Below are 19,145 nucleotides of genomic sequence, written 5' to 3'. Positions count from 1 at the left end.
AAATTTTTGCTTTATGTATGGCCTATCAATGAATGGAATATATAGTTTGTTTTAGCCAGTGATATTCAAACACAGTTTTTATGAAAGCTGTAAAAAGTATTACTTTATATATGAAGCTTAGAAGCACATATTCATATCAATTACACTTACATGATCTTGCTATGTGCACGTCTACTCAACACAAGGGCAAAGTATAATTCACCTGTGGTGGAGAAACAATATCAAATTTATATCAAAGAATTAAAATGATCTATAAAGCAACATGTGATATATCATTTCTACCACTTTTGAATTGGAGTGTATCGTTTATTTCCGAATATAACAAAATTATGAAATTGTAGGTCTTAGGAGTTGTGCCCATTGAGATACAATGTGAATCTTTAGTTTCTTTATATTTCATGTATCAAAAAGTTATTTTTTCAGTTGGTAGAAACTTTCAAGATCCTATGATTGAGCAAGGCTGTTCACCCTGTATTTTCTAGTAAACAGAACCATATTATTATAGACTGGTGGTCTGAAAATTGAAAGAGAACATTTTTCTTCAAGATTTCAAAATTGTTAATCATTTGAATTGGATCTATTTTATTCAAAATTGTTGACAGAATTAGTATTAACAGCTACAGATTTATTTTCCAGAGAAAGTTGCGTATCCCTTAATGTATCTGTTAATAGCATTATCTCTCAGGCACTGTATTAATAAAAGGATCGTTCTGATTGTACACATTTTAGCTGATCAATTCCAGTGTTCTATAAAAATCTACCTGGTATTGGTGGTATGTCATCACAGTACACAGCTTCACCACTAACTATCTGAATGCCAGATTCATTCCTAAGAGGTCGTCCTATTGGGTCATTGGCAGATTGACCAGCTGGTATAGCCTATTAGAAGCAAGAAGCAAAATGAACATTGGTCTAAGGCTGGATACTGTAAATAAACATGTCTCTATTTGAAAGAAAATGAATACACAGCACAGTACATAGATACAAAGACAAGCCATCAAATGTAATATTCCCATAGCATTCCGAATAAGAAGATAAATCATACCTGAAACAGTTGTGTTCCTGTTGTTTCTTCCTTCTGTATGGTTGACAGTGCAGATTCATGAAAATCTGGTAAAGGAGTAGTTGTTGTGTGTGGCTTTCAACAGAAAATACAAAGAACATTTAATTCACAACAAAGATTAGAATGGGTATAAATTCCATATTTTTTTGTTCAACTTGGTTTGTGCATGGTGTAATTCATGTTATGCACTGATAACTGCTACTATTTATGAATTCAGCCACACAAAGACTGTCAAAATGTCTCTCCCTTGTCTATGATTCAACAAATTACCATATCTTTTAGAAATAAAAAACAGGACAAGAAAAAACAACATACATAAAGTTTACATTTTATGTATATATATGTGTGTGTGTGTGTGTGTGGGTGAAAAAACAGTGACATTTACCACAGAAGAGATAGAAGATGATGATGACAAATCTACACATCAGCAGAAAGGTTTGCTTGAAAGGGAAACCTACAGAAATACTTCCTCATTGATAGGATGTTACCTGTTTTTCATGCAGTTCACTTAGCACTCTAGTGTAGAACTTAAAGAAGTAACTCTGCACCAATGCTTTCCTATATTCTACCATTCCACCTTCTGCTGATATGGGAAGATCCTCATTTAACATTTGGAGAACATCCTTCAATAGATTGTCATCCCATTTCCTGATACAATTTGATACAAAAGAAAGGGGGATGGTTACAATGTAAATAAATTTCAATATATAGAATACTACACATATAATAACATACCTTTTTACCATGATGACAAAAATGATAAAACACCAACTATTCCACTTACCTTCCCTTTGTTTTATTAGTTATTTGTGTTGCCATAACAACACTTGGTCCTGTTCCACCAAAGCTAAGAGTCATCTCTTTCACAATATCAGACTTTTCATCCAATTCTACTCTACAACCTGCATTTACCATGGCAATAGCTTTGTCACGACGATGGACTTGCTTTTTAACCCTGTAGCCATTGAAGTATTCATTCTGCAAGTGATAGTTCCAATAAAATTATAATTTTATAGAAATTCGACTTACTAAATTGTAACTCATTATTTCAATATTTTGTCATAAAAGTGAATGGCCACTATAAAATATAGAACAATGTCATATTGAAAAGATAGATAAAAGATAATTAAAAAGTTAGAATTTGTACAGTGCCGCAATCATGTTATTGTTCAGCGGCACTTCACAATGCGAAAATGAAAGTCCATCTTTAAAATACACAAACCCAAATTATACACAGAGAATATTCTATTATAAAAACAAGTGTGCTTCGCAATGTAGACAGCAGGGAAACTTTAGGCTGTTCAGTAGTAACTTGTGATAGATTTGGTTCATTGACAATGATTCCCCAAAACAACGATGACAACAAAAAACAGCAACATATTGCGTTCTTAATATCGAGTTCGAGATATTGTGTAATTTTTGAATTTCAAATGTCCTTTACAGACCTTATTCATCAAATTTCAATTCTATGAATTTATGATTTTTTAAAAACCATCCTGATAACATAATTTATTTCATTCCATTAAAGTAAATGTATGTATTGCAAATTTTGGCATGTACTGATATATTTGCTCGACAATTTAAACCCCTCCCACCTCACCTACCACATACACTCAAAGTAAAATAATGTGAACTAAAATAAACGTGCAATTTCAATATCAATATCACATAGATGTAATTTCTGTAAGTTATTTATCCATGAACAACCCTGATACGTTCCCCTTGCGGTCCTGTAGAACTATGTGGACTGTACGTATTGCACCATAAATGAACAACTTTGTCTGTCAATGTCATAATGTCATAGATTGTGTTCGAAAATGTATGAAGCATGACGATGTTAAGATTGAGATAATATCTCTTATCTTAAAAATGTTAGCGATCTCGCTTGGCTGATCAGTATCATATACAAAAAAATGAAAAAACCCACATAAATGAAGAATGGTGCAAGTGAATTCTATGACGATAAATGACATTTCCTAATCAATTCTACTTCAGACAGACCTATATATGGTCCACAGATTGTGAATATCAAGTCATTTCGACAAAAATGTGACTCATGTGTTCGCAATTTAGAACCACCCTGATCAAATTCAAAACATTATCTGTACGTTATATTATATATACATGTATATTAGGGAGCCGTCACTATTTACGACATATTGACAAATAAATGTATCATCCAATCAGGGGCGGAATCATAACTACGTTTCGCCCATGTCATCTATGTGGCATGTATCAACAATTTGTACCAATTCAAACTGTCAAATCGAAACACGTCATTGAGTCTCCATGGCGCGGGTTTTTTTCTATATAAAAATAAACATTCCAGTAACGAGAGGAATCATGTTATCGTTTGTACAAATTAAACGTTTTCAATGATATTTTACCAGATCCTTGTGATACTGCATATTTGTGGCATTAACGTGTCTCTCATAAAATTACAGTTTAGCTTCCACTTTCCCTAGTCAATTCCCGAATTGAAAAGATATATAGCGTGTACAAAGTCGTGTGATTTTTTACGGTTTCAAATTGCAACCTTGTTATTGAGGCGGACTCTCAAAAAAAATGGAAGTGTCTCAGGGGCCGCACATTTACAAAAAGCGTGACTTAATCGTTGACGATTTTTCATATAAAACGTAACAGATTTTTAATTTCTGGCACCTTATGAAATGTTGGAGTCATTTTTCATGAAAGTTATGTAAAATGGCAGTAATCACTGGCATTGTTCGTGTAATTCATACTCAATAATTATTTCGTAGTTGCGACGAATGAATATGTAAACGACGCGGGTCACGTCACAGTCGCTACAAAAAATGCTACATGCCATGCAAGAGATCTCGCTCGACACGAGACGACGAAACATTAGCCCAGTTAATACACCATGCAACTCATGAAGCAATTCGTCGCATGCGACGAGGCTTGCAACTGCCTTTTTCGTCAATATCTATCGTTTTTATTACTCCTTTTGTGAACCAGCAGGTGCTGGTTCACAAAACCTGTAGTGGCTGATGGCCGAAAACGACGTGACAAAAGGAAAGAATCGATGTAAAAATGAAATGCCAAGAAAATTGTTCAATATTCTTTAAAAAACTCAACCCCAAAATAGTTGCAATAGTTATGAAGGTTCAAATTCTGTACTTGTAAACATGATTATTAAGCAGTAGAAATTAACAGTATGCTTCCTTATACAAAGATAAAGATACGCCTAGACAATACATTGTCTGATTTCGTATGGTAATTGTTGCAATACTGTTAAACATTGTCTGATTTTGTGTTGTATAATTTGTAACAATACGATAATCCTAAGAATTTTCACCTGAAAAATTTCACTCAGAGTTTATTAAATGTCATTATTACTTTACTACATTGCACCAGGTTTTATAATGTGTAAATTAATATTTGGAAACTACTTGAACACTTCAAATTAAGAAATTTCTCCGTTTTATGAAAAACTAATTTTGGTTATCCTTTCACTACTCATTAATAGGACACGAGTTTGCTGATCTCATCATGACACCAACTAACTAACTAACAAACAAACAAACAACTTTAAAACTGTAATTAGCTGTATTTATGAATAAACCACAATGATACAACTTACCTCCCTTGACGATGGAATAGTCAAACTAACCAGTACTTCATCTGGTTTTAAACAAGTTTTTCTGTATCCGGTAATGAATTTGGTATCCAGGGCAACAGAACGACTTCCTCCTAAAGGGTTACAATTGGTAAATTCCTAGCCTGAGATTACCGTATTTTATCATTACCATTAAAAAAATTTCTTGAAAAGATTTCGTAATTTCATTAAAGACAGTAATGCCAAATGTTATCGTTAATTTGAATATTCTGTACAGGAAGAAAGACTTATCAGCACATTTGAACAGCTGAAATAACTAACATGGTAATACAAATGTATACTGAAGTCATATCCAGATGTTCATCTGTGACTTTTTAATGTACAATACACAGCATGTACAAATGGTTCTTAGTTTTTAAATATTCTGATTTCAATTAAATTCTCCATAATACCTTGATGAGAGACAGCATTGACAGTGGCACCAGCAGCCATCAATAGTGGAATGAGATCAGAGAGTGGACTGGCTGTCATTATGTGGCTACCAATGCCCTGGTGTATACGGTAGAGGTAAAACAACAAGAATATGCCCAACATTTAATAAATTCAAGCAAGCATTGTTTGGAAAAGAAGGTATACAGTTTAAAAGCCGGAACCACAAAAGTACATATTATAAAATTGACAAATATAAATTTACGACAGTGGAACATGGTCTAGCAGCTGAGAAGAAAGGGATTAAGATAAAGGGATCCTATCTTGGGGACAATCGCACAATGTTGCACAAGCTCAACAAACCAACATCGATCGCTCGATTACGCTTAACTCCCCCCCCCCCCCACGAATGTTCACAAGTGTGACATCAAACAATGTTTACATATTATGTCGCACCCCTACGATCGATGTAATGTAAAACCATGATTGTACACACATTAAAATACTACCAAAACCCTGGTGAGCACCATTTCTCACATTACAGGTAAATTTTTATCAACTATCAACATCTCAGTAGTAAATACAAGATGTTAGGAGTGAAAGCATTGGGGTGAAAGTTTTCCGTCGAAAATTGGTTAGAAGAGCAAAAATGAAGTTCAATAATTGCATTGACGCCAGACCCCCCCCCCCCCCCCCCACGAATGATTATTGAACTCGTGTGACACTGTGTGATCATCCCTTTAAGGACACTGGAAATGGCTTATAAATAATTGCATACTCAAAATAAACATATATGATAGTATTTATAGATATATGGCAAAGAATTAAGGCTGGTCTGAAAAGAAAGAAAGAAACACTTTCTTCAGAGAAAAGAATTGTAAACTTACAGATACGTTTCTTAGTTGTACGTCACCAAACATATCAAACATTTCCAGTAAAGCAGTGTAAACCTGTCCATTAACACCTAAACATCAAGAACAAAAAAATATATTTAATCTAATTAGCTTATTTTTGACAGCATTTTCAAAATATGTTTTAAATTTTCACCACATATGCAGAATGATAATTTATGTCATGAAATTAATGTATGTTATATAATTTAATTAGTTCTATATGGTTTGTATTTCTTTTTAAAATACTGATATATATATTCAAATACACATATTCATATGATTCTACAAGCTATTAAAAGCATTTCAACAAAAGCTATATTTTCGTACGTGGTATTTCTTCCACTCGTTTCTTTAATGCTTCACCCATACAGGTCAGTGTTACTGAAGAACCAAATGTCATGCTATCATTACTGACTTCTACATGGTTTAACTCTGGTATGTAAGTTGGTGATATCAAAGTTTGATGTCCTGATTGCTTTCCCATTAGTTCAAATTCTGAAAAATAAACCAAAGATCATCACTGGGTTAGGTCCTGAAATTGTCATTGACAAATGATTACAATGACGTCATGGAAGTAGAATAAATACAATAGTACAGGATGATAATACATGATATAATATAATTACTACACGAAGGTTATAAAATTAGGTTCATGCTAATTGGTCAAGAAAAACCACGTGACCATTCATCTTAGTGAGTTGAAACGTTGGTTCATCGTCGCGAACCATGGCCTGTTTTACGGCAACGTTCTTAACGAGCCTCCCACATTTATTTCGAAATGTAGTGCTGGAAATAATAACTCTGGTTTGCGAGAATGCATTTGGTTGTAAATGACCAATTACCAGTCAATTTGACTTAGGAGTTCGTAGTTCAGAATGGTATATCAACTTACTGAGTTCAGCATTTCCTACCACCAGTTTAGCATCAGGGATCTCTAATTTCAATCTCAGTAATTCAGTCAATGTGATTGGTCGGATCCATGTCATAGATTTACCAATGAATCGTACAGTGGTAGAGTTCAACTCGTCACTCAACTATAAAAAGCAGAGTTGATAATGAAGGAGATTTCTTTGATAACTATTGTTTTTGTTTTTTATTAATTTCCATGTATTTGGGAGTATTTTCTACACATAAAGTCTATACTGAGTTAACCAAAACTTTATACTTAGTTAATATTCACTCTTATTTGGTAAATAGGGTTACCATATTATCTCGATGTAAACATATATAAACAGTCAATAATTGTTATTGTATAATTCAAACACATGAAACTTTTACAATGTTATGAAAATATTTGGGACTGTTTTGTAATAATATTCCTCTTTGGGGAGATCTCACAACAAAATATTTACCGCACAGCTTTAATGTCAGTTTAAAAATATATCCTATTTCTACACTATCTTTACGAAGAGTATGGCATATAATGTAATACAACAAGCTTACCTGTAATTCTGGTGGAAAGATAGGTTCCTGTGATGGGTCGTAAGGAGCGAAGTCACTGGGTGTGAAAAGACCACATATCATCTACAAAGAAGAACAATGGTATAAAATATACAAATAATGTCATGACAATGTTATTCATGTAAAGGTGTATTAACAATGAGTATGCATGTTTAACTTTAAATTAGTAATTTTGGATACAGATCATGCAAGAAATGATAAGACAAATTTTAGATTTCTATTGAATATACCAGCGTCGAAATCTTGTTTCTATATGACTGAAAACATTCCACAAATAGCTTAACATTTGAATACTGTCGACGATATTTAGTATTAATATTTCACAAATACTCACATCTTCATCACCTTCTAATTTCTTACAACAAGCAGATGGGTTTCCACAGCAACCATTCTGAAATAAGAGGAGGAAATAACAGTTTAAATATCAATACTAATAGGATTACGAATTGGTAGAACATACATTTTCCTTTCAGATTGGCAAATGTGAACAAGTTTCAATTCTGAACAAGGACCAACAACATCAAATGATTCCATACAAATAACAACATTCATTTTCTTTTTAAATTCGGAAATTATTGCGATGTGTAGTGTGTTGACTAGTACTGGTTTTCACAATTATAACCATTCATATGACTACTCCTTTGGTTTATATAACAGTTAAATTCAGGTGTAGCCAACGAAGCTGTTCGTGCAAAAAGCTGTTCAGAGGGAGGGGAAAAATGGCCCGGTGTTTCAGCGGGCAACACATATTTCATCTGTAAGATATAGGGGAAAGGCGAAGGCAGTGGGCAAACCGGGCAGATTTCGATATTTTTTATTAGAAGGAGAAACTGTTTTGTTGTTAGTATATCAAATACCATCCTGAGTACATTTAAGATTAGGGCTTCAACGAATAGTGCACAGAGGCCATATGTCTGGAAAAGAGTAGTGGAGAGAGATGAAACATTGGCAAAAATTGCGGGGAGCGGACAGTGGGCAGGCAAATCTGGCGAGAGGACAGGTCGTGTAATATCGCAGTGGAAGGGCAGATACGAACAGCTTTCACTTTCCCCTCCAATCTTGAATCAAACGTAAAATTATGTAAAACGTGTTTATTAACCATGTTTTAACTTTCTGTAATTATTTCAGAAAATGACTCATTGGCTGCACCTGTAAATTAGATTTTGGAAAAGAGACATTTTCACATGATTCAGTATTCACAGCTGTATAGCTATCATAGAGTAAAGTGTATATAACTATGGCTGTCATAATACCATCAGATGACATGTTTACCTCAGTAAAAGTGTTCAGTCCTTCAAGTATCGGTCGATATCCTGTACAACGACAAAGATTTCCTACCAAAGCATCTTCAATTCCCTGACTTGTTGGTTGAGGATTGTTCCGTAGCAATGCATACATTGACATCACAATCCCAGGTGTACAAAACCCACATTGTAAACCATGAGCCTTTGCAAGACGTTCCTGTTTTATGAGCAAAAAAAATTAAAGTTACAAAGTGTCCTGAATTTTAACACTAAACTCAATTTTACTGTGTAATATATATTGTTTCATGATTCTGTATGGACACAATAAATAGACTGAGGAGCAAATTATGACCTATGTAAAAAGGGTATACCCTAATGGACCGGTCAGTTTCTTCGGCCGGTGGGGGGGGGGGGGGGACCGTGGATTGGTCACCATGTTTTTGAAATTGGCAGTATGGTGGGGTCATGTTATTTTGATAATTGTAGATAGCAGGTCATTGTGTTTGGGATTGTGATGGATTAAAAAATACTTTTCTACTATGGCACCTTGTCTAACTGTGGTACATGTATATATTTGTTCTTGTCCCCGTTTCTTTCCCAGGGGTAAACCCCTAGGACTCACTCATCCCAAGAGGTCAATCATGCAATTAACCAACAATCAGATGCACCAACCTTTGTACTCTCATAATGGTATTAAACGTTTCTTAAATATTTTAACCCTATGCTAACTTGTGATGATATTTTCTTTTAAAGACATGAAATGTTTGTCAAGATAAACTAAAAATTGCCTTAAAACTCCAAATCTCCCCTATCAATGATACTACCAATAGATGTACTGACTTTTACTATAATCATGCTATTTACCTTTTTAAGAACATATTTCTACCCTATGTAAGTTATAAAGAACAGTTTCTGATAGTTGATGGTACTGTCTCATACAACTTGGAGGTTGAAAAGGTCTGAATAGCCTACAAATTGGCTTTAATGATAATAATCCTTATTGCTCCAAATAAATTCGGGAAATTGTTGAATGATCGCTCCAAGAGCAGCGCCCTAGTGTTGAAGAAGCAGGAGGAAACCCGACTTAAACTTTATTTTACAAAATGTCCAACCCTGTGTAGTTGTTGCTTTTTACAGACTGTATCAATCGACCAGATCGCGGTAAAACGTCAAGCAAACTTGCTTCAGAATAGGGCGACATCATGAAATTAAAAGACAAGTTACATGTACATGTAATGAAAATTGCAAAAAAGTCGGAATGATCGTCCGTACTCATGGACTAAGGTTCTACTTCAACTTCAAGTTGACCTATAAACACGGCACGTGTCAGTGGTTTTCATCATTACTCGGTTTAGTAACAGGAGATACTACGTAGTAAACTGAAAAAATACCGTAATTTGTTTTACGAATGTGGCCGTAATGTTTCGATCGTGGGAAAGCACTGTCTCAAAACTGCGTATTCTAACCCATAACCATTGTTTACCACATGGGGCGAAACGACCAAACCGCTGGGGCGAAACGACTAAGTAGGTGCGAACTGGCAATGGGGCGAACTGGTTATGGGGCGAAACGACCTGTAACCCACCGGCTCCCCCCCCCCCCCCCATGACAGACTGTCATGTCGTCATCAGTCAGAGGTTATCAGCCTGTCCTAACAGACTGTCATGTCGTCATCAGTTATCAGCCTGTCCTAACAGACTGTCATGTCGTCATCAGTCAGAGGTTATCAGCCTGTCCTAACAGACTGTCATGTCGTCATCAGTTATCAGCCTGTCCTAACAGACTGTCATGTCGTCATCAGTCAGAGGTTATCAGCCTGTTTTAACAGACTGTCATGTCGCCATCAGTCAGAGGTTATCAGCCTGTCCTAACAGACTGGTATTATACTACAAGTCTAGTGTAGCTTTAATAAATAATCACATATAGAGAGATGAAAACCGTACCTGAATAGCTAGAGATAACGATATCAGTGCATAATATAATCACCACATGTATGTGTATAATGAATAGAACTAGTCATAATTTATGGTATTACACTACAAGTCTAGTGCAGCTTTAAATAAATAATCACATATAGAGAGATGAAAACCATACCTGAATAGGATGTAATTTATTTGATGAACCAACACCTTCCACTGTGGTGACAGCCATTCCATGTACAGCACATACAGGGGTATAACAAGCATTCACTGCATAATGTCTTTGTAAGGTATAGGAGAAAATAACTAGTTTCTAACTACCGATAATATCAATACCTCAATTTTTTGTTTCGTAAATAAATTTGAAAAGGAAGAACATGCACCATTAGAACATTAGTAGAAAATCCTAAAAAGAAACTTCACTTTGTTTACCAACCTAAACCTATTACAAACCATTACTTATCTTTGAAAATTCAAATCTATAGGACACAAATCTATACAGCTATCTATTAGGAAAGTTCAGTGTGCCCCGGCTCCTGGCCATATCAAAGACTCAATAGTAGACAGAGTGAACGAATATAAATACTTGGGCATCAAACTTGACAGTAAACTAAAATGGGTTGAGAATACCAACTCCATTATTAAGAAAGCTAACACTCGTCTGTACTGCCTAAGGAAACTAAGATCATTTGGTGTTAGTCACGATCTTTTAGGGGTGTTTTTAATGCAGTTGTTTGCAGTGCTCTCACCTTTGGTATTGTTTGTTGGGGAGGTAACCTGTCCCGACAAAGGATGGGAAGAATAAACAAGATTATAAAAAAGGGTAGCCAAATTATCGGTAAACAAAGTGAAAATGTAGATTCTATCTATAACAAACGCATAATGTCAAAGGCTCACAGTCTTCTGAAAGACCCTTCCACTACATGCAGAATTCTACGACTGTCGTATTTAAAGGAGTGGTAGATACCGTGCTCCAGTAGCTAAAACCAATTGTCTTTCGTACCATCCGCTAGCTCAGTTGTTAACAGCAACCATTGTCGTTCTTTTTGTTGTTTATAGTATGCTGTGTAATATATGTAACGCTATCTTTTGTATGCTTTTATATCTTTGTCAAGAACTGTCGTTTTTATTTCCCCTAGTGGGATGAATAAAGTAATTCTGATTCTGATTCTCATTCTCATTCACCAAAATATTCACATTTACCATTTACTGTATTTGAAGCATGCAAAATGTTACACATTACTTTGATATATACAAAGGATACAATATCTTCTTGACTTGATGGTCAAATCTTGATAACATCACAGTACAAGCTCCACATCCTCCTTCACCACAGCCTAGCTTACTACCGGTTAGATGTACTGAATTTACCGAAGTTAAGTTTTAATACTTTGTATGAATTTTTTTTACACACAGCTCTATTTAATTGTATTAAGACACATAATCATCAATATTCATAGTTGAACACTTTTTCATGTTGCGAGTGGAACACAAAGACAACTTTGTTTTCGTGTGACATGAGTAAAACACCAAGACAACATAAATTGTGTTCATGTCACGAGTGAAACACCAAGGCAACATTGTTTTCATTTTCATGATGAGTGAACACACCAAGACAACTTTGTTTTTCCTCTATATCCTTCTGTACTTCAAAATGTTGTTGAATCTTCATTATGCAACTATTCTTGGAATAAGGATCAATGCTTCATCTTGAGAGTATTCCTGTAATAGTGATTACAATTTTGAAAATCACACTATATCACTGAGTTACAGTTTTAGATTAAGGCAGATGAATTTTCTGTGTAGCATTTCAAATGTAAAATTACACTAATTTAAGATTAAAGAAATAAGGACTTTATGACTTTATATCTTTTATGAAAGTATAATGAAAATCAAACAAGTGGTTGCCAACAAAAAACAAAAGAAAACATACCAGAGATGACAGTAATTCTACATTATACATTATTATAAGATATAAATTGTCACTGTTTCAACAGTCAATTTGTTGTTATAGCATTCTTATTGTTGTTGTTTTTACCATACTGTACCAGCTGAATTTATAGTTGTGTAATAAAGTTGCGTGGTTACATAGTTTTACCAGTTTGTCAATAGGGATACATTTCCTTCTGAGGTAGGACAATAAAGTCATTTCAGGATCAACATTATGATCCGTTATCTGAAAAACAAATAAAGTGTTTCTAGTCAGATCGGTAAATGTTATATCAAATGCAAGCTGTTTGCTTCAACATAATATGAGATTTATTTTCCTGTGGTTCCTGTTCCTTGATTGCGCTTAGTAACATTGTCCTATACTTATACATTAAGTTTGTCCAGGACGAATATATAATTCTACCACATTTTAATTCATTTTGCCAGGGATATTTGTGATATGAGACTTTCTCATTACGTCTCCTCATTTTGGATATTTTCTTCAGCAGAACGAAGACAAACGAAAGACACTCACCATAAAAGTAATTTGAAATTTGTTATAAATGAGGAAAGAAAAGTGACATGTGTAGGAATTGAACCCACGTCCCCTAAACACTAGTCAGAGTGCTCTAACCAGTAGTCTATCTGCTAGACCTCGGATGTTTTTCCGATACAATACGACACCTGACCGAACATCGCTATCGAGGATGGAACATCCAAGGTCTAGCAAATGTTCGGGCCAGCCCTCACTGAGAACTTTGTTCGCTTACAGTATCGAAAGAAAGCCTGAACGTCTAGCAGCAAGACTATCTAACCAGCTGAGCTAACGTGTACATAACATGAATTTATCCTGATGTGTACCTTCTTTCCTCGAGGCAGTGGTGAGAAGCCAACTCTTCTTTTTACCCTAACCTAAGGATCTAAGTAGACTCACAGGTCTCCCTCAGCCTCAGCCTATATGGGTGGCCAACTTAGGAATCGGTTATTATCATTCTCGATTTTGGGATTATATAAACAAACTCGGTCCTTGTCGGGTGAATAGCATTCCGAATGAAGTTTACGATGAAAATGGTGAGGTCACAAATGACCGTCATGATTATTATAAATGTGTGGTTTAACCATGTCTCTTCGTTGTACCAAGAAATTGATTCTGTAAATTTTGATCACGTATTCTACGAACGAATGTTAGGACATAAGAGAATTCTGGGAGAACTATGGATGATCCTTCTGAATGGGAATTTTAGTTTAGAGGAAATCCGTAAAGTTGTTTTTAGGTCCAGGAAAGGAAAATCGTCCTACAAAATGAGACTTCAGTTACAGTACTGCAACATCTCTTTCAAATCTGTTTTGACTCTGGTAAGATTCCTTCTGTTTGGAGGAAGGCAATCATCGTTCCCCTGCCTGAAAATGCAACCGATCATCTCACCTCCCCTTGAATTACAGGGGGATAAGCTTACAATCAGTGAAGCTGTACAGCGCGTTACTTAATACTAAGGTAGTGAATTTCTTTGAACAGGAGAATGTTCTTGTAGATGAGCAGACAATGGCTTTCGTCGACGTAGATCTTGTGAAGATAATATTTTTACACTTGCCTCCATTGTCAGAAATCGTCTGTCGAACGGCCTTTCTACCTTTGCCACATTTATCCATTTAAAGAAAGCATTTGACTTTGTAGATAGACGGGCTCTTTTGTACAAATTGTTGGTTTCAGGTATTGATGGTAAAATGTATAGAAGCATTGAGGCAATGTATACAGACACATCTACCTGCGTTAAAGTAAATGATGCATAGACAAACTGGTTTACAACTAATACTGGAGTTAGGCAGGGAGATAATCTATCTCCGACCTTATTTGCATTGTTCATTAATGATTTAGCAGCTGAATTGAAATCCCTTCTTAAAGGAATTGTCATAGATGGTTATAATGTTGCCTTACTTTTATATGCTCATGATATTGTCATAATTGCCGATAATGAAGCAGATTTGCAAGCCATGCTTGATCATCTTAACAGTTGGTGTTTAAAATTAATGGAGGCTTTTAGTCAATTGTAATAAGTCCAAAGTTGTACATTTTAGGAGTAGGCATTGCTCTAGAAGCAATTTTCATTTTCACATTGGGTGACATGACCTGGACTACGTTGAGAATTACAAATACCTGAGAGTTGTTTTATGAGTTTATGGATTTTTTCATTGCCTCTGAATTCCAAGCGCAAGCACCCAGCAGAGCATTGGATGTCTTATGCCCAAAGTTTAAAGTCTTGAAGAACATTGGCTTTGAAACGTTCAGTAAATTGTTCGAAGCTTGTGTCATTCCAATCCTTAGTATGGGGTTATGGAAAACATGAAAATTGTGATTCAGGCTTTTTGAAACAGTTGTTTGGGTTTGCTATAAATGGGTTTGCATTTGTCAGGTTGGGTTTGATTGATGATTTCAAGAGGTGACCTATTGCTGCGTTCTGTTGATGCACCTGATTGTAAATGGGATCACTGATTTCGAAAACAAAAAATAACTGAGTCTGAGTTCCCTGTGGTAAAGCTACTAAGTAGTAAATAGTGGCTGATGGGCTAGTAGCCTTTACCATACGTATCTATCTATTTCACTAATTATCGTCCAAACTTGTCATTAATATTCGTAATTTATTACATTCTGAAACATATCATGCACATATCGGGTTACATTAAGTGTCTTAATAGCATCAGGTGTGCAATAGATGTGATGTATTAGTAGTTCAGATCTATCACATAAATGGATAAACAATATTGAAGGTATAAAATTTAGTGACAATGTTGCTTGAGTATCTCAGCAGCCACCTTAAATATCGTATCACCAAAATGGTGTTGGAATGTAGAATACATTCATGACGGCTTGGCTGCACTCCCAGAAAGGGTATATATCCGTATGCATTGCGATTTTGACCCACCCCTTTTTTTGCGACTCGTGTACTTTTGCGTCTGAATTTTTAAAGCATTATGTAGAGGTTTGACCCACATCTTTGAATGCACGTACCACTTTTGACCCCATATTTTGAACAAGGTTGTTTCCACGGGTTGTTTTCAGTCATTCTTATCGGATATAGGCGCCCCTCACCCCCCCCCCCGGCCCCCGGGCAGCCAATAAACTAGCGATGACTGAAGCATGTACGCGTCACGTGAAAGTGTATCAAAAGTGTTCAAAACTCATGAACACTCAGACAATTGAGCATGTGACCCCTGACGGTTTCTTGCTAAAATGTAGACTTTTGACCCCTACTTTTTGAATTTTTGTAGAGTTTGTGGTTGTAATTTTTGTCCACCAGGGTACATATGTACCCATTACCCACCCGAGTACCCCCCCCCCTGGGTGGGGGAGGTTGCACTTTAACTCTAATCATGCAGAGAGCCAAAAACACAAGTAGAAAACCATGGTGTAAAGTCCCCGGGTAAAGTCCTTCGGTTCCCACCCCTAGTTCTAACCGACGTACCTCCATACACTATTCATGATTGAGAGAGAATCATGTATGCAAAACATACCTTCTTTCCGTTTATAAAGAACATCAACGCACTACCATGCTGATCATTGCTTGAAGCCATTGTCAAGTTGGGTTGGATTGGTGATTTCAAGAGCCGACCTATTGTTGCGTGCTGTTGATGCACCTGATTGTAAATATGCTGCCAATGGCGCTGTAGCACTGTAGGTGGCTGTTGCTATGGGGTGTGGTAGCTAGGCATAGTTGCATACATTTTTGAAATCTCTTGCAATATAAACCATCATTTAGCTGTTGATATGGGCGCGATTCCTGATGCTAGGCATATTTGCATACATTATTTTGAATATTTATTCACCCATCCCTTGTTATGTTTGTAATATGCATCACTGCCAAGGGAGTGGTCATGGTTGCTAGGACTAATTGTGTCAAAATGTTTTCAACAATAACTGCAGAATATTAAAAAAAAAACAGAAACTTCCCCACCCACTTTCAACCCCACTGACCATACAGTTTCATGATATGTTTTTGACCAAAATTGATTGTTAGACCTAATTTGTATATCACTGATGGGATCACTGTACTGATTGTTTCCGAAAACAAACAAAACTAACTGAGCCTGAGTTCCGTGTGGTAAAGCTACTAGTGGCAAATAGTGGCTGATGGGCGAGTAGCCTTTAACCATACATCTCTATCTATTTCACTAATTATCATCCAAACTTGTCAGTAATAATCGTAATTTATTACATTCTCTAACATAACATGCACATATCGGGTTACAAGTGTCTTAATAACATCATGGTGTGACAATATATTAGTACTTTGGATCTATCACATAAATGGATAAACAACAGAGGAGGTAAACTTTGGTGACAAGATTGCTTGAGTATCTCAGCAGCCACCTTCGATATCACCAAAATGGTGTTGGAATGTAGAATACATTCATGACGTCTTAACAGCACTGTAACCCTTATCATGCAGAGAGCCTAACACACAGTGTAACCCTTAATATGCAGACAGCCTAACACACACTGTAACCCTTATTATGCAGAGAGCCTAACACACACTGTAACCCTTACTATGCAGAGAGCCTAACACACACTGTAACCCTTATTATGCAGAGAGCCTGACACACACTGTAACCCTTATTATGCAGAGAGCCTATAAACGCACACTGTAACCCTTATTATGCAGAGAGCCTAACGCACACTGTAACCCTTATTATGCAGAGAGCCTAACACACACTGTATCCCTTATTATGCAGAGAGCCTAACACACACTGTATCCCTTATTATGCAGAGAGCCTAACACACACTGTATCCCTTATTATGCAGACAGCCTAACACAAGTTGCATATCACAAGTGGTATCATCCTGTCATGAACAATATACACGATCATTTGGCTGTTGCTATGGGCGTGGTCATGTTGTTAGATATATTTGCATACATTTTTGAATGTTTTTGTTCACTTGTGCATGAATTCCTGATATTATCTTTGCAATATACGTGATCATTTGGCTGTTGCTATGGGCGTGGTCTTGTTGCTAGGCATATTTGCATACATTTAAAAATGTTTATTCATTTGTTTATTAATCGTTATCTTCGCAATACACATGATTATTTGGCTGTTGCTAGGCAAATTTACATATATTTTTGGAATGTTTATTCAATTGTCTATTAATCCCCCTTATCTTCGCAATATGTGATTTTGTGGTTGTTGCTATGGGCGTGGTCTTGTTGCTTAGCACATTTGCATATTTTTTTGAATGTTTATTCATTTGTCTTTCTATTCCTGTTATCTTTACAATATACGTGATTATTTTGCTGTTGCTATGGGCTTGGCCATGGTTGCTATGGATATACGCATACATTTTTTGAATGTTTACTCACTTGCCTTTACTCACTTTGCCACTCGCATTTGACCATAATATACTGCCATTTGGTCATGGTTGCTAGGGTCAATTGTGTCAAAATATTTTGAAGAAAATCTGCAGAATAACACTTCTAGAAACATCTTGCGACCAAGTTTCAGCCTCATTGACCAAGTACTTTTTGAGATAAATATTTTTGACCAAATTCACATGTTGACACCTAATTTGCATATTACTGATGAGATCATTATATGCTTAATATTTCTTCATCTATACACCAACAGATGCATCCCTGTTAAATTTCGGCCCAATCTGCTGAGTAGTTTTGGAATTATAGGTTTTTGACCAAAAGACACATTTTTAGCCCTAATTTGCATATTACTGAGGAAATCATCATGTCATGAACAAATCTTAATTTACTCACCGCTGACAATGTTCCCACCAAATTTCATGCCAAGCTGCATAGTACTTTTGGAGTTTAAGTTTTTTGACCAAAATAACATTTTTTGACCCAAAACCCACATCTCTGATGCAATAATTTTCATTTGAACAATTTCCTAACTAGACACCAGAAGTAACATGACCAGCAATCAGTCCAGCAGTTTTTTAATTTACAAACACGCACGCACACAGACAGACACCGGGCACTACTGAATCTCAGTTCAGTTGAGCTAAAAACAGAAGAAAAGCTACAATTATTGCAGTTATCCATTAACCATATCTGCCATGATGATCTTTGGCCTATTGCAGGCATGCAGGTACCAAAATGAGGTACTAAATGAAAACATTACTCTTGTAAAACTATTGTTTAGATTTCAAAAGTGATTGGTGACATCTTTATTTGTAATTTTCATCCAAAGTTGGATATTAACCACAATAATAATATTTTTAAATGTCTGAAGTTTGGCTTGTACCCCCACAGATCTTTTATCTAAATTAAAACACCCCTAATCTTACAACTGGCAAGAGAACAATTACATTAACACTTTGCTTTATCTCTTATCTTCTGCAAGATTATCACATTCATTTATGCATTAACTAGTATAAAAGAGAGCTCGCTTTTATCTAGTGTGTGTGTGCATGATTGACTTTGTCTGGTGTGATCATTTCCCAGAAGATTAGACATAAAGCAAATTTTTGCAGTAACTGATCCATGCTAATTATAAGATTAGGGTTTTTTTCAATTAGATAAGAGAAGAATGGACAAGTTGTCTTTATTTTGTCAATAAAGAGATAATTATGTAAAGCTGAAAGAGAGAAAAGTAGCCAGGGAAAGAAGAAGAAAAAGTTTGATA

General features: G+C 35.7%; 1 protein-coding gene across 1 annotated transcript in view; it reads right to left on the bottom strand.

Moving 5' to 3' along the window:
* Positions 1 to 16,153, bottom strand: part of LOC144434885 (xanthine dehydrogenase/oxidase-like) — a 28,836-nt gene extending 12,683 nt beyond the window's left edge. The window contains exons 1-17 of the mRNA XM_078123401.1: positions 16,026 to 16,153; positions 12,705 to 12,762; positions 11,851 to 11,947; positions 10,762 to 10,867; positions 8,696 to 8,884; positions 7,758 to 7,814; positions 7,406 to 7,486; positions 6,855 to 6,996; positions 6,290 to 6,457; positions 5,957 to 6,033; positions 5,093 to 5,189; positions 4,665 to 4,774; positions 1,848 to 2,041; positions 1,552 to 1,711; positions 1,046 to 1,138; positions 762 to 879; positions 151 to 202 (exon numbers count right to left, since the gene is read on the bottom strand). Coding sequence (XP_077979527.1) covers positions 151 to 202; positions 762 to 879; positions 1,046 to 1,138; positions 1,552 to 1,711; positions 1,848 to 2,041; positions 4,665 to 4,774; positions 5,093 to 5,189; positions 5,957 to 6,033; positions 6,290 to 6,457; positions 6,855 to 6,996; positions 7,406 to 7,486; positions 7,758 to 7,814; positions 8,696 to 8,884; positions 10,762 to 10,867; positions 11,851 to 11,947; positions 12,705 to 12,762; positions 16,026 to 16,085 — 1,859 coding nt within the window. The 5' untranslated portion in view covers positions 16,086 to 16,153. The remainder of the gene's footprint in view (positions 1 to 150; positions 203 to 761; positions 880 to 1,045; positions 1,139 to 1,551; positions 1,712 to 1,847; positions 2,042 to 4,664; positions 4,775 to 5,092; positions 5,190 to 5,956; positions 6,034 to 6,289; positions 6,458 to 6,854; positions 6,997 to 7,405; positions 7,487 to 7,757; positions 7,815 to 8,695; positions 8,885 to 10,761; positions 10,868 to 11,850; positions 11,948 to 12,704; positions 12,763 to 16,025) is intronic.
* Between the last annotated feature and the right edge of the window lie 2,992 nt (positions 16,154 to 19,145).

Source organism: Glandiceps talaboti, chromosome 5, assembly GCF_964340395.1.
Source record: "Glandiceps talaboti chromosome 5, keGlaTala1.1, whole genome shotgun sequence".
Taxonomy (NCBI): domain Eukaryota; kingdom Metazoa; phylum Hemichordata; class Enteropneusta; family Spengelidae; genus Glandiceps; species Glandiceps talaboti.
Note: the sequence above shows the minus strand (reverse complement) of the source record. Positions and strands in the feature narration are given on the sequence as shown.